Source organism: Trachypithecus francoisi, unplaced genomic scaffold (genome assembly GCF_009764315.1).
Source record: "Trachypithecus francoisi isolate TF-2019V2 unplaced genomic scaffold, Tfra_2.0 Lachesis_group6, whole genome shotgun sequence".
Taxonomy (NCBI): domain Eukaryota; kingdom Metazoa; phylum Chordata; class Mammalia; order Primates; family Cercopithecidae; genus Trachypithecus; species Trachypithecus francoisi.
The window spans coordinates 41,307,176-41,320,311 of NW_022681471.1; the positions used below are offsets into that span (position 1 = coordinate 41,307,176).

At 38.4% G+C, this 13,136-nt stretch overlaps 1 protein-coding gene across 2 annotated transcripts in view; it reads right to left on the minus strand.

The window, feature by feature from the left end:
* Positions 1–13,136, minus strand: part of PAK3 (p21 (RAC1) activated kinase 3) — a 137,539-nt gene that overhangs the window by 62,318 nt on the left and 62,085 nt on the right. For both annotated transcript variants that reach the window (XM_033201166.1, XM_033201167.1), the window contains exons 10-11: positions 3,038–3,168; positions 2,356–2,521 (exon numbers count right to left, since the gene is read on the minus strand). In XM_033201166.1, coding sequence (XP_033057057.1) covers positions 2,356–2,386 — 31 coding nt within the window. In that variant the 5' untranslated portion in view covers positions 2,387–2,521; positions 3,038–3,168. The remainder of the gene's footprint in view (positions 1–2,355; positions 2,522–3,037; positions 3,169–13,136) is intronic.

Below are 13,136 nucleotides of genomic sequence, written 5' to 3' on the forward strand. Positions count from 1 at the left end.
AAATTCAATGTAAGGTTGGCAGTCACAGGTGGCCTGCTGGCTAGAGGGAAAATGACTATCTCTATGCCCAAGCATGAAGTCCAGTAGAGACAAAAAAAAAAACCACTTAATTCTTAATTAAACTGTAATCAAATTAGCTTCCCCTTCTTCACCAAGTTGCTCAGTGTAGAGCAGAATAAACAACAAATAATAAGGACACAGCTCTAGCACGATTAGAGTTTACAAGCAAAACAAGATTTTGGTCCAAGAAAATAATGCTTGTTTCTCTGTCAACTAACTTAACAAAACTATACAAGCATTTTTGTTGTAATACATCCATTGAGATTTGAAACAGATACCAAATAACAGTCATTTTATTAAAGCAAGGCTGTTGGATTTTTAAAATCTGATATAATCATATAGGTCATGTCTACATATGCAAAATAAAGAAAAACATTGTGGCAATTGTCTGAATAATTGAACTTAAATTATTCCAGGCAATTCTTTCATTTTGTTCTTCCTTTTTACAAAAATAGACAGTTGCAGAAGCAAAGTAGGTAGGTAATGGAAAAGGTGTAAGCTTTGAAGGTAAACAGGTCTCAGTTCAAACTTTGGCTGTGCCACACATTAGTTTGGTGACTTGGTCAGTTAAGCTTTTTAAAGCTTACTTTCATTCACTGATCTGTAAAATGAGGATATTAGGATCAGCTGCAAGGAACTACCGTGAAACTATGATAATGCATGTAAAGTGGCCCACCCAGAAGATGCCCAATAAATGAGAATTACTACTGCTGTTATTACAGCAAATGGTTAGTATCAGTGCTAGTGGCATATTTAATCATAAATAGTAAAGTCAGCAAAAATCTAGCAATTGTAGTTCTGAGTGCTCACTGACAGCTGCAACTCCGACCTTTGCCTTTCCAAATGCATCTAACTCAAATGCCTCAATCTCAGTACTGTTGACATTTTGGACTGAATAATACTTTACTGTAAGGTGGACGGAGGGTAGCTGTCCTATGCATCGTAGGATGTTTAGAAGCATCCTCGGCCTCTACCCATTAGATGCTACTAGCAATCTCTGAATCAGGACAATAAAAACAGTCTTCAGACGTTGCTAAATGTCCTTGGGAGGGCAAAATCATCCTACCACCACCTCTGCAGAGCCTCCCTGTGGCCTATAGTGGGAATTACTCTCTTCCTTTTCTGAGGTCTTTTAAATAAAAATATACATGAAATGAGATTCTCTTATGCTGTAATTGTATCATACTAGTAAATCATATTTTCCAAAAAAGATTAAATTTCTTGATGACAGGAAAGTTTCATTCTGTTGTGTCCTCCAAAATTTCTTGTATAGAACAGACAAGTAGGAACTCAGTAAAGATGTATTTGTTTACTTATTTTTTTTCATTCATTCACTCAACAAGCATTTGCTGTATGTCTTATGTAACAGGCATGAACTAGGAGTTGGACATGTAGGGAAAAAAGGGCACAGTCCTGCTCTTAAGAATCTCACAGTGTAGTGAAGAAGTCAGACTAACATGGTTTGATATTTGCTCTAATAAAAGTGGTAAGGAAGAGACGCCCTTAACTTGGACTGGGAGAGACAAGCAACATTTTTCTGAGGAGGCAACTTTTGAGCTGAGTTTTGAAGGATGAGTAGGAGTTAGTCAAACTGGGGTTGGAGGGGGAGGGCACTTATTGCTGATATCTAGCAATTTGTTAGATGCTTTTATAGTAAGTTTAATGAATATGCTTTACAAATCTTTGACTTTTCAGCAGATAATCCATTTTTTTTTATCTTCTTGACCCAGAAAAGTAACTAGAAGGTAAGTGTTTTCTAAAACTGGGGCAACAAGTGTGTACACACAAGTACGTACACACTAATGACATTGTGGAAGGAAGCTACTAGCATTTGCTAGTTCTGTCTCTCCTGCCACATAGAAATGCTTCTGAATTAAGGGAAAAAGCTATATTATTTGTTGTTACAAGTTTTGATTGACTGTGTTGGGCTTTGAGGTTAACATATCTATCATTATTGATTAGTTGAGGGCCCTTGGGTTATGATCATAACATATTTTATCAGACTATTCTATCTCTTTTGAAGATGTAATATTAAAACTTGCTACTTAATTTGTCTTATCAATTTTCACCTCAATTGATTCCTTCAAGTAAAAATATTTAGTTCCTGTCAAATTAGGAGTGGAAGGGAGAAAGTGTTCTGGCATATGCAGTGAGTCCCAAATTTTTCATCTCATAATTTTGGGAAGTCTGGAGTTCATATAAGCAGATTAAAACTTTCAAAGGATCAATTCCCATTTTAAATGGCTTATGAGAAACACTCCCATGAAGAAAGTAATCGTGGCAAAAAGTACTCACTTAGCTTCTCTAAGATCTCCTCATCTGTCATCTTGGATTTTTTTCTTTGCCGATCTGTGTTCCTGTACAAAGTACTGGAATTGGCATTTTCAGCAGAGGGTGGTGTGACCTCTTTATTTGGTGCTGCTGGTGAAGCAATGGATTCAACCACAGAACGAGTGTAGATCTAAAAAAACAGAAAGTTCTGCAATTAAAACAGCAGGCCAAGGAAAGAATGTGGAGTCAATGTATTGTAATATCAATGAATTTTTAAAGACAAGTGGTATTTTCTTAAAAACCAGAAAAAAAAAGGACTTTGAGTAGCAGAAAGTACAACACCATTGAAAGATCATGGGAGCTAGACTTTGGATGTCCCTATACATGCCTTGCTAATTGTGGTCTGAGGACCTCTGTTTACGTAATTCTTCCTACCTGGTTCACATGGATTTCCTTCCTTATCTTAACTTCTCCAACATTTTTATTATTAGCAGGTATGTATTGTTTGGTATTATTCTCTAATTGTTTAATGTGCTAATCTTGTATCCTCAAACAGCATCCTCAAAACCTTGGTCATATTTTATACTCTAGCTCTTGGAACATAAAAGATGCTTAATAGGTAGCAGTAGATTAACTATATTCTAACTCTATGACTATTCCAAAGGGCATCTTTTGAATCATTTGGAAATAGTCCTTTGTGACTTACTGATTTTGTATGCTCTGGTCTTGGTGCGATAACTGGTGGTGGCTCATTGTCATCTTCTTCTTCTTCCTCCTCTTCATCTTCTTCCTCAGACACAGGAGGGGCCAATGGAGGCTCAGATGCTGTTTTGTACTCTTGTGACAAAAACAAAGTTTATAGATCAGGTATTAACTCCTTTGTTTTGTTTTTCTTCAGAAATAAAACAAAGGAAATGAAAATATTTAAGCATGTAGGGATAGGAGGAAACTACATCTTTCACAAATGATCAGAATCATCAACAATTTGGTGGCCAGGACTTGCTCACCTGAATATAATCTCTGAACTTATTCAGAGATAAATTCATGTCATGGCTTAAACAACCATGAAGTGTATTTTTTAAAAAAAATTCTCATTGAGCTGAAAAACAGTGGACTATTATTCACCTAATATTTTAAAGTTCAATGTTTTTGAAATACATTAAAAATCAAACTAATTGCTCTTAGAGCCTTGAATCTATACTGGGAAGATTATCAATTTACTGATTGACAGTTTGTCCACTTGAAAAGAACTATTTTCTACCTAAGGATCAGAGCATGCATATGTATATTGTATTAATATAGCTCTGTAAATACTAAGAAAAGCAAGCCAATAAATGTCTCTTCCCTGTCCAGCCTCCTGGAAAGAAGCACTCAGAGAGTAATAGACATGAAGATCTAAAGAATACTCATCCACATGAATAATTGCTCAATATTAACCATGAGTTAAATGGAGATTTTCCATGTTTTATAAACTGCAATAATACGACAGCATTGTGGTACAATAGCGACAATACCTAGGGACAGTTCTTGATCATTCATGTTAATACAGTGGTAAAATGGTTCCAAAGTTTGATTTTGAAAGACCTATGGCCATGGTTCTCAAAGCATGGTTCCCGGATCAGCATCATTAGCACCATTAAGGAACCTGTTAGAAATGCAAATTTTCAGGCTCCATCCGACCTGTGAATCAAAACTCTGGAAGTGGAGCCCAGTGATCTGTGTTATAATAAGCCTTCCAGGTGATCCTGATGCATGCTCAAGTTTAAAAACCATGAACTATGGCTTAGGTCTGCACTGTTTAATATGGCCACATAGCAAATAGCCACATAAGGCTACAGAACACTTAAAATGTGGCCAGCCTGAATTGAGATGTGTTTCAAGTGTAAATTACATCCCAGATATTGTATACTTAATATCAAAAAATTGTAAAATGTTAAATTAATATTTCTTATATTGATTATATGTTGAAATGCTGATATTTTGAATATATTGGCTTAATAAATATATGATTACAATTTATTTCACCTATTTTTTACTTTTTAATATGTGGTACTAGAAAATTTAAAGTTATGAATATAGTTTATATTTCTGTTGGACAGTGCTATTATGGGTGTTTTTTTTGTTTGTTTTTGGTTTGTTTTTGTATATTTATTTTGTTTTTGTTTATGCCACTGGGTATACTGGCCTAACATAATCTGACAATGAATTTTCATTCTTTGAGGACAAAGCTCCTAAGGCAGTTATAGGCAGCCTGTTAATAGACCATTACATCAAAGGACCTCAATCATGATTAAAAACTCAATATGTCTTTTCTACAATCATGTATAAACATATGGTGAAGTAATAAGGTGTAATCATACATCTGAAAGGAGCCAGAAAGACTAATCAATTGTGAGAAGAAAGACAACCTAGAATTTATAAACAAGCATTTGAAAGAATATTTTATTGCCCTGATATAGATGCTAAGTGGTTTATAGATTGAAGTTTGTATGTTTACTGAACATTGGTTTTCTTGTTTATGCACCTATATTGATTTTTTTTTTATATACTTTAAGTTCTAGGGTACATGTGCATAACGTGCAGGTTTGTTACATATGTATACTTGTGCCATGTTGGTGTGCTGCACCCATCAACTCGTCAGCACCCATCAATTCGTCATTTATATCAGGTATAATCCCAATGCAATCCCTCCCCCTTCCCCCCTCCCCATGATAGGCCCCGATGTGTGATGTTCCCCTTCCCGAGTCCAAGTGATCTCATTGTTCAGTTCCCACCTATGAGTGAGAACATGCGGTGTTTGGTTTTCTGTTCTTGTGATAGTTTGCTAAGAATGATGGTTTCCAGCTGCATCCATGTCCCTACAAAGGACGCAAACTCATCCTTTTTTATGGCTGCATAGTATTCCATGGTGTATATGTGCCACATTTTCTTAATCCAGTCTGTCACAGATGGACATTTGGGTTGATTCCAAGTCTTTGCTATTGTGAATAGTGCCGCAATAAACATACGTGTGCATGTGTCTTTATAGCAGCATGATTTATAATCCTTTGGGTATATACCCAGTAGTGGGATGGCTGGGTCATATGGTACATCTAGTTCTAGATCCTTGAGGAATCGCCATACTGTTTTCCATAATGGTTGAACTAGTTTACAATCCCACCAACAGTGTAAAAGTGTTCCTATTTCTCCACATCCTCTCCAGCACCTGTTGTTTCCTGACTTTTTAATGATTGCCATTCTAACTGGTGTGAGATGGTATCTCATTGTGGTTTTGATTTGCATTTCTCTGATGGCAGTGATGATGAGCATTTTTTCATGTGTCTGTTGGCTGTATGAATGTCTTCTTTTGAGAAATGTCTGTTCATATCCTTTGCCCACTTTTTGATGGGGTTGTTTTTTTCTTGTAAATTTGTTTGAGTTCTTTGTAGATTCTGGATATTAGCCCTTTGTCAGATGAGTAGATTGCAAAAATTTTCTCCCATTCTGTAGGTTGCCTGTTCACTCTGATGGTAGTTTCTTTTGCTGTGCAGAAGCTCTTTAGTTTAATTAGATCCCATTTGTCAATTTTGGCTTTTGCTGCCGTTGCTTTTGGTGTTTTAGACATGAAGTCCTTGCCCATGCCTATGTCCTGAATGGTACTACCTAGGTTTTCTTCTAGGGTTTTATGGTATTAGGTCTAACATTTAAGTCTCTAATCCATCTTGAATTAATTTTCATATAAGGAGTAAGGAAAGGATCCAGTTTCAGCTTTCTACTTATGCTAGCCAATTTTCCCAGCACCATTTATTAAATAGGGAATCCTTTCCCCATTTCTTGTTTCTCTCAGGTTTGTCAAAGATCAGATGGCTGTAGTGTGTGGTATTATTTCTGAGGACTCTGTTCTGTTCCATTGGTCTATATCTCTGTTTTGGTACCAGTACCATGCTGTTTTGGTTACTGTAGCCTTGTAGTATAGTTTGAAGTCAGGTAGCGTGATGCCTCCAGCTTTGTCCTTTTGACTTAGGATTGTCTTGGCAATGCGGGCTCTTTTTTGGTTCCATATGAACTTTAAAGCAGTTTTTTCCAATTCTGTGAAGAAACTCATTGGTAGCTTGATGGGGATGGCATTGAATCTATAAATAACCTTGGGCAGTATGGCCATTTTCACGATATTGATTCTTCCTATCCATGAGCATGGTATGTTCTTCCATTTGTTAGTGTCCTCTTTTATTTCACTGAGCAGTGGTTTGTAGTTCTCCTTGAAGAGGTCCTTTACATCCCTTGTAAGTTGGATTCCTAGGTATTTTATTCTCTTTGAAGCAATTGTGAATGGAAGTTCATTCATGATTTGGCTCTCTGTTTGTCTGTTACTGGTGTATAAGAATGCTTGTGATTTTTGCACATTAATTTTGTATCCTGAGACTTTGCTGAAGTTGCTTATCAGCTTAAGGAGATTTTGGGCTGAGACAATGGGGTTTTCTAAATATACAATCATGTCATCTGCAAACAGGGACAATTTGACTTCTTCTTTTCCTAACTGGATACCCTTGATTTCTTTCTCTTGCCTGATTGCCCTAGCCAGAACTTCCAACACTATGTTGAATAGGAGTGGTGAGAGAGGGCATCCCTGTCTTGTGCCAGTTTTCAAAGGGAATTTTTCCAGTTTTTGCCCATTCAGTATGATATTGGCTGTGGGTTTGTCATAAATAGCTTTTATTATTTTGAGGTACGTTCCATCAATACCGAATTTATTGAGCGTTTTTAGCATGAAGGGCTGTTGAATTTTGTCAAAAGCCTTTTCTGCATCTATTGAGATAATCATGTGGTTCTTGTCTTTGGTTCTGTTTATATGCTGGATTACGTTTATTGATTTGCGAATGTTGAACCAGCCTTGCATCCCAGGGATGAAGCCCACTTGATCATGGTGGATAAGCTTTTTGATGTGCTGCTGAATCCGGTTTGCCAGTATTTATTGAGGATTTTTGCATCGATGTTCATCAGGGATATTGGTCTAAAATTTTCCTTTTTTGTTGTGTCTCTGCCAGGCTTTGGTATCAGGATGATGTTGGCCTCATAAAATGAGTTAGGGAGGATTCCCTCTTTTTCTATTGATTGGAATAGTTTCAGAAGGAATGGTACCAGCTCCTCCTTGTACCTCTGGTAGAATTCAGCTGTGAATCCATCTGGTCCTGGACTTTTTTTGGTTGGTAGGCTATTAATTATTGCCTCAATTTCAGAGCCTGCTATTGGTCTATTCAGGGATTCAACTTCTTCCTGGTTTAGTCTTGGAGAGTGTAAGTGTCCAGGAAATTATCCATTTCTTCTAGATTTTCTAGTTGATTTGCATAGAGGTGTTTATAGTATTCTCTGATGGTAGTTTGTATTTCTGTGGGGTCCGTGGTGATATCCCCTTTATCATTTTTTATTGCATCTATTTGATTCTTCTCTCTTTTCTTCTTTATTAGTCTTGCTAGCGGTCTGTCAATTTTGTTGATTTTTTCAAAAAACCAACTCCTGGATTCATTGATTTTTTGGAGGGTTTTTTGTGTCTCTATCTCCTTCAGTTCTGCTCTGATCTTAGTTATTTCTTGCCTTCTGCTAGCTTTTGAATGTGTTTGCTCTTGCTTCTCCAGTTCTTTTAATTGTGATGTTAGAGTGTCAATTTTAGATCTTTCCTGCTTTCTCTTGTGGGCATTTAGTGCTATAAATTTCCCTCTACACACTGCTTTAAATGTGTCCCAGAGATTCTGGTATGTTGTATCTTTGTTCTCATTGGTTTCAAAGAACATCTTTATTTCTGCCTTCATTTCGTTATGTACCCAGTAGTCATTCAGGAGCAGGTTGTTCAGTTTCCATGTAGTTGAGCGGTTTTGATTGAGTTTCTTAGTCCTGAGTTCTAGTTTGATTGCACTGTGGTCTGAGAGACAGTTTGTTATAATTTCTGTTCTTGTACATTTGCTAAGGAGTGCTTTACTTCCAATTATGTGGTCAATTTGGAATAAGTGCGATGTGGTGCTGAGAAGAATGTATATTCTGTTGATTTGGGGTGGAGAGTTCTATAGATGTCTATTAGGTCCGCTTGGTGCAGAGATGAGTTCAATTCCTGGATATCCTTGTTAACTTTCTGTCTCGTTGATCTGTCTAATGTTGACAGTGGAGTGTTGAAGTCTCCCATTATTATTGTATGGGAGTCTAAGTCTCTTTGTAAGTCTCTAAGGACTTGCTTTATGAATTTGGGTGCTCCTGTATTGGGTGCATATATATTTAGGATAGTTAGCTCTTCCTGTTGAATTGATCCCTTTACCATTATGTAATGGCCTTCTTTGTCTCTTTTGATCTTTGATGGTTTAAAGTCTGTTTTATCAGAGACTAGGATTGCAACCCCTGCTTTTTTTTGTTCTCCATTTGCTTGGTAGATCTTCCTCCATCCCTTTATTTTGAGCCTATGTATGTCTCTGCATGTGAGATGGGTCTCCTGAATACAGCAGACTGATGGGTCTTGACTCTTTATCCAGTTTGCCAGTCTGTGTCTTTTAATTGGAGCATTTAGTCCATTAACATTTAAGGTTAATATTGTTATGTGTGAACTTGATCCTGCCATTATGATATTAACTGGTTATTTTGCTCGTTAGTTGATGCAGTTTCTTCCTAGCCTCGATGGTCTTTACATTTTGGCATGTTTTTGCAATGGCTGGTACCGGTTGTTCCTTTCCATGTTTAGGGCTTCCTTCAGGGTCTCTTGTAAGGCAGGCCTGGTGGTGACAAAATCTCTAAGCATTTGCTTATCTGTAAAGGATTTTATTTCTCCTTCACTGATGAAACTTAGTTTGGCTGGATATGAAATTCTGGGTTGAAAATTCTTTTCTTTAAGAACGTTGAATATTGGCCCCCACTCTCTTCTGGCTTGTAGAGTTTCTGCGAGAGGTCTGCTGTTAGTCTGATGGGCTTCCCTTTGTGGGTAACCCGACCTTTCTCTCTGGCTGCCCTTAAGATTTTTTCCTTCATTTCAACTTTGGTGAATCTGGCAATTATGTATCTTGGAGTTGCTCTTCTCGAGGAGTATCTTTGTGCTGTTCTCTGTATTTCCTGAATTTGAATGTTGGCCTGCCCTACTAGGTTGGGGAAGTTCTCCTGGATGATATCCTGAAGAGTGTTTTCCAACTTGGTTCCATTTTCCCCCTCACTTTCAGGCACCCCAATCAGACATAGATTTGGTCTTTTTACATAATCCCATACTTCTTGCAGGCTTTGTTCATTTCTTTTTCTTCTTTTTTCTTTTGGTTTCTCTTCTCGCTTCATTTCATTCATTTGATCCTCAATCGCTGATACTCTTTCTTCCAGTTGATCGAGTCGGTTACTGAAGCTTGTGATTTGTCACGTATTTCTCGTGTCATGGTTTTCATCTCTGTCATTTCATTTATGACCTTCTCTGCATTAATTATTCTAGCTATCAATTCTTCCACTCTTTTTTCAAGATTTTTAGTTTCTTTGCGCTGGGTACGTAATTCCTCCTTTAGCTCTGAGAAGTTTGATGGACTGAAGCCTTCTTCTCTCATCTCGTCAAAGTCATTATCTGACCAGCTTTGATCCGTTGCTGGCGATGAGCTGCGCTCCTTTGCAGGGGGAGATGTGCTCTTATTTTTGAATTTCCAGCTTTTCTGCCCTGCTTCTTCCCCATCTTTGTGGTTTTATCTGCCTCTGGTCTTTGATGATGGTGACGTACTGATGGGGTTTTGGTATAGGTGTTCTTCCTGTTTGATAGTTTTCCTTCTAACAGTCAGGACCCTCAGCTGTAGGTCTGTTGGAGATTGCTTGAGGTCCACTCCAGACCCTGTTTGCCTGGGTATCAGCAGCAGAGGTTGCAGAAGATAGAATATTGCTGAACAGCGAGTGTACCTGTCTGATTCTTACTTTGGAAGCTTCCTCTCAGGGGTGTACTCCACCCTGTGAGGTGTGGGGTGTCAGACTGCCCCTAGTGGGGGATGTCTCCCAGTTAGGCTACTCAGGGGTCAGGGACCCACTTGAGCAGGCAGTCTGTCCGTTCTCAGATCTCAACCTCCGTGTTGGGAGATCCACTGCTCTCTTCAAAGCTGTCAGACAGAGTCGTTCGCGTCTGCACAGGCCTCTGCTGCTTCCCCTTTTGTTGTTTAGCTGTGCCCTGTCCCCAGAGGTGGAGTCTACAGAGACAGGCAGGTTTCCTTGAGCTGCTGTGAGCTCCACCCAGTTCGAGCTTCCCAGCGGCTTTGTTTACCTACTTAAGCCTCAGCAATGGCGGGCGCCCCTCCCCCAGCCTCGCTGCTGCTGTTTCGGTTAGATCGCAGACTGCTGTGCTAGCAATGAGGGAGGCTCCGTGGCCGTGGGACCCTCCCGGCCAGGTGTGGGTATAATCTCCTGGTGTGCCCGTTTGCTTAAAGTGCAGTATTGGGGTGGGGATTACCCGATTTTCCAGGTGTTGTGTGTCTCAGTTCCCCTGGCTAGGAAAAGGGATTCCCTTCCCCCTTGCACTTCCCAGGTGAGGCAATGCCTCGCCCTGCTTCAGCTCTCACTGGTCGGGCTGCAGCAGCTGACCAGCACCAATTGTCCGGCACTCCCCAGTGAGATGACCCCAGTACCTCAGTTGAAAATGCAGAAATCACCAGTCTTCTGTGTCGCTTGCGCTGGGAGTTGGAGACTGGAGCTGTTCCTATTCGGCCATCTTGCTCCGCCCCTCCAGAGCTCTATATTGATTCTTAATTTAGCCATAACAACTGGGCTATTACATTGTATAGTTATGTGGATAGCAACATCTGTTAAAGACATTAAGTTTCCAGGTTTTTAAAAAATTACTTTCTTCTTGCAAAATACTAATTCTTCAGGAGACTTCAGTGGGCACAGGGAGAAATGGGCTTTGGGTTATTGAAATTTGCTTTGATATTATGTTCCAGAAAGTTTTGCCCTATCTTATACCAGCTGGGTTCAGGAATGTACCTAATCACTGTTTCTTTGTAGAAGGGTGGAAGCTGAGTACTTTTTTATATGGCAAATGGTGCTATTTTATCCATTAGGCAATATGAACCTTGCCCAGGGTTGATAAGTTTTACGTGGGCCTATGAAAGTGTTTGCCATCAGAAATAAATCATCAGCTCCAAAAAGCCAGAAGAAAACTATAAAGTCAAAATTAATTAATGTCTAATTAAATGTCTGTTGAGTATAACAATATGCCACCTTAACTAGTCTCTTATGTCTAGCATTTATAGAAATTTCATTATATTAAATATAAATTGTAGGTTAGATTTTCATATTTAGCAATAATTCTTGAATATTTACAATGATTTAACAAGAAATTATACCTAATCACACATTTTAAAAGTTACTTGTAAGTAAATAATTTCAAAATTAATATTTCAAAAATAATTTCAAAAATTTATAGCAAAAATATAAAGTGAAGTATGGGGGCCCTTTAACATGTTTAAAGCAATGCATGATCTGACCTCTACAAGTGAGAGTATATACAGTCTATTAGGCTCTAAAAACAGCCCTAGAGGCAAAAAGAATGATTCAAGGTCTAGTCTTCTTGGTCCAAACCTTAAACTGGTACAAAGACCAGTCAATGCCTGCTGGGCAAGGGGCAAGCTTACACATTTCAAGTCTTAATACTTCACTAGATAAGATCCACCTGCAAGATTTCACTGACTATTAACACTCATTACTATCTTCACAGCTAATTTCCAATGGAAGCCATTCCCCATTTCCAAGGATAGACTTAAGGGACTATTAGAAAACCTGAAGGTTTGTGGGAAAAGAAAAAGACAGATATTTCTGTTTACTTTGGACCAAACACTATCCTGCCATATTGGTTGGTTGACTTGGAAGAATGTATGGCATTGAGTGGACAGTATGTTTTGAATTATGGTTGGGCCAGAGAGCGTTAAAACCCCAGCAATCCACCAAGGATACCAATCTTTGGTACTGAGAACTGAAATTAACAATTTCTGCCCCTGTGTTAAAAAATACTGGGATTAGGCATACTTTACTGTCACCGTGTAAACAGTATTGGGACTGGGCATATTTTATTTTCCCTGTGTTAGGCAATATCCAGACAGACATACTTTAATGTTCTTATGTTAAACAATACTGAGAATAAGCAAAAATAACATAGCTTCTTACTTTAGGAAATACTTGTTTCTAGAAGATACCATGAACCAACTAATTTGCTCATCGAGACTAACAGCTTGCTCACTAAAACTTGCTTCAAGCCCCTTCCTTTGCTATATTCACCAATACAAAGCTATTTTATCATAACACTGCACAATGTTAACCCATTCCTCACCTTGCAAGACCTGCTTTAAAATCAAACAGTCTAAGCCCTAACACCCTATAAATAATCCCTTCTGACATCCCCTTCTTAAGACACTAAGACTTTATCAAAGTAATGCTTTTATGTCACTGTAATTTTAATAAACATAGCTTTACTTAGAGGTTTTCCTGGTGATCATTTTTGGAGTCAATGGTGCAATGTTTCCATACTCTTCATTCCAGGCTGAGAATTACTGTATCTAAAACTTCTAAACTTATAGAAATATAGATAGATGGATAACAAGTAAGGAATATTTTTGTCATCAAATTAGATATTTTTGACACTCTAATTTTGCCAGACATTGGGGCAGGGAATGTAGTTCTTTGTTTTGTTTTACTTTTTGAGATGGAGTTTCGCCATTGTTGCCCAGGCTGGGATGCAATGGCACGATCTCTGTTCACTGCAACCTCCACCTCCTGGGTTCAAGCAATTCTCCTGCCTCAGCCTCCCAAGGAGCTGGGCTTACAGGCATGCGCCATTATGCCCAGCT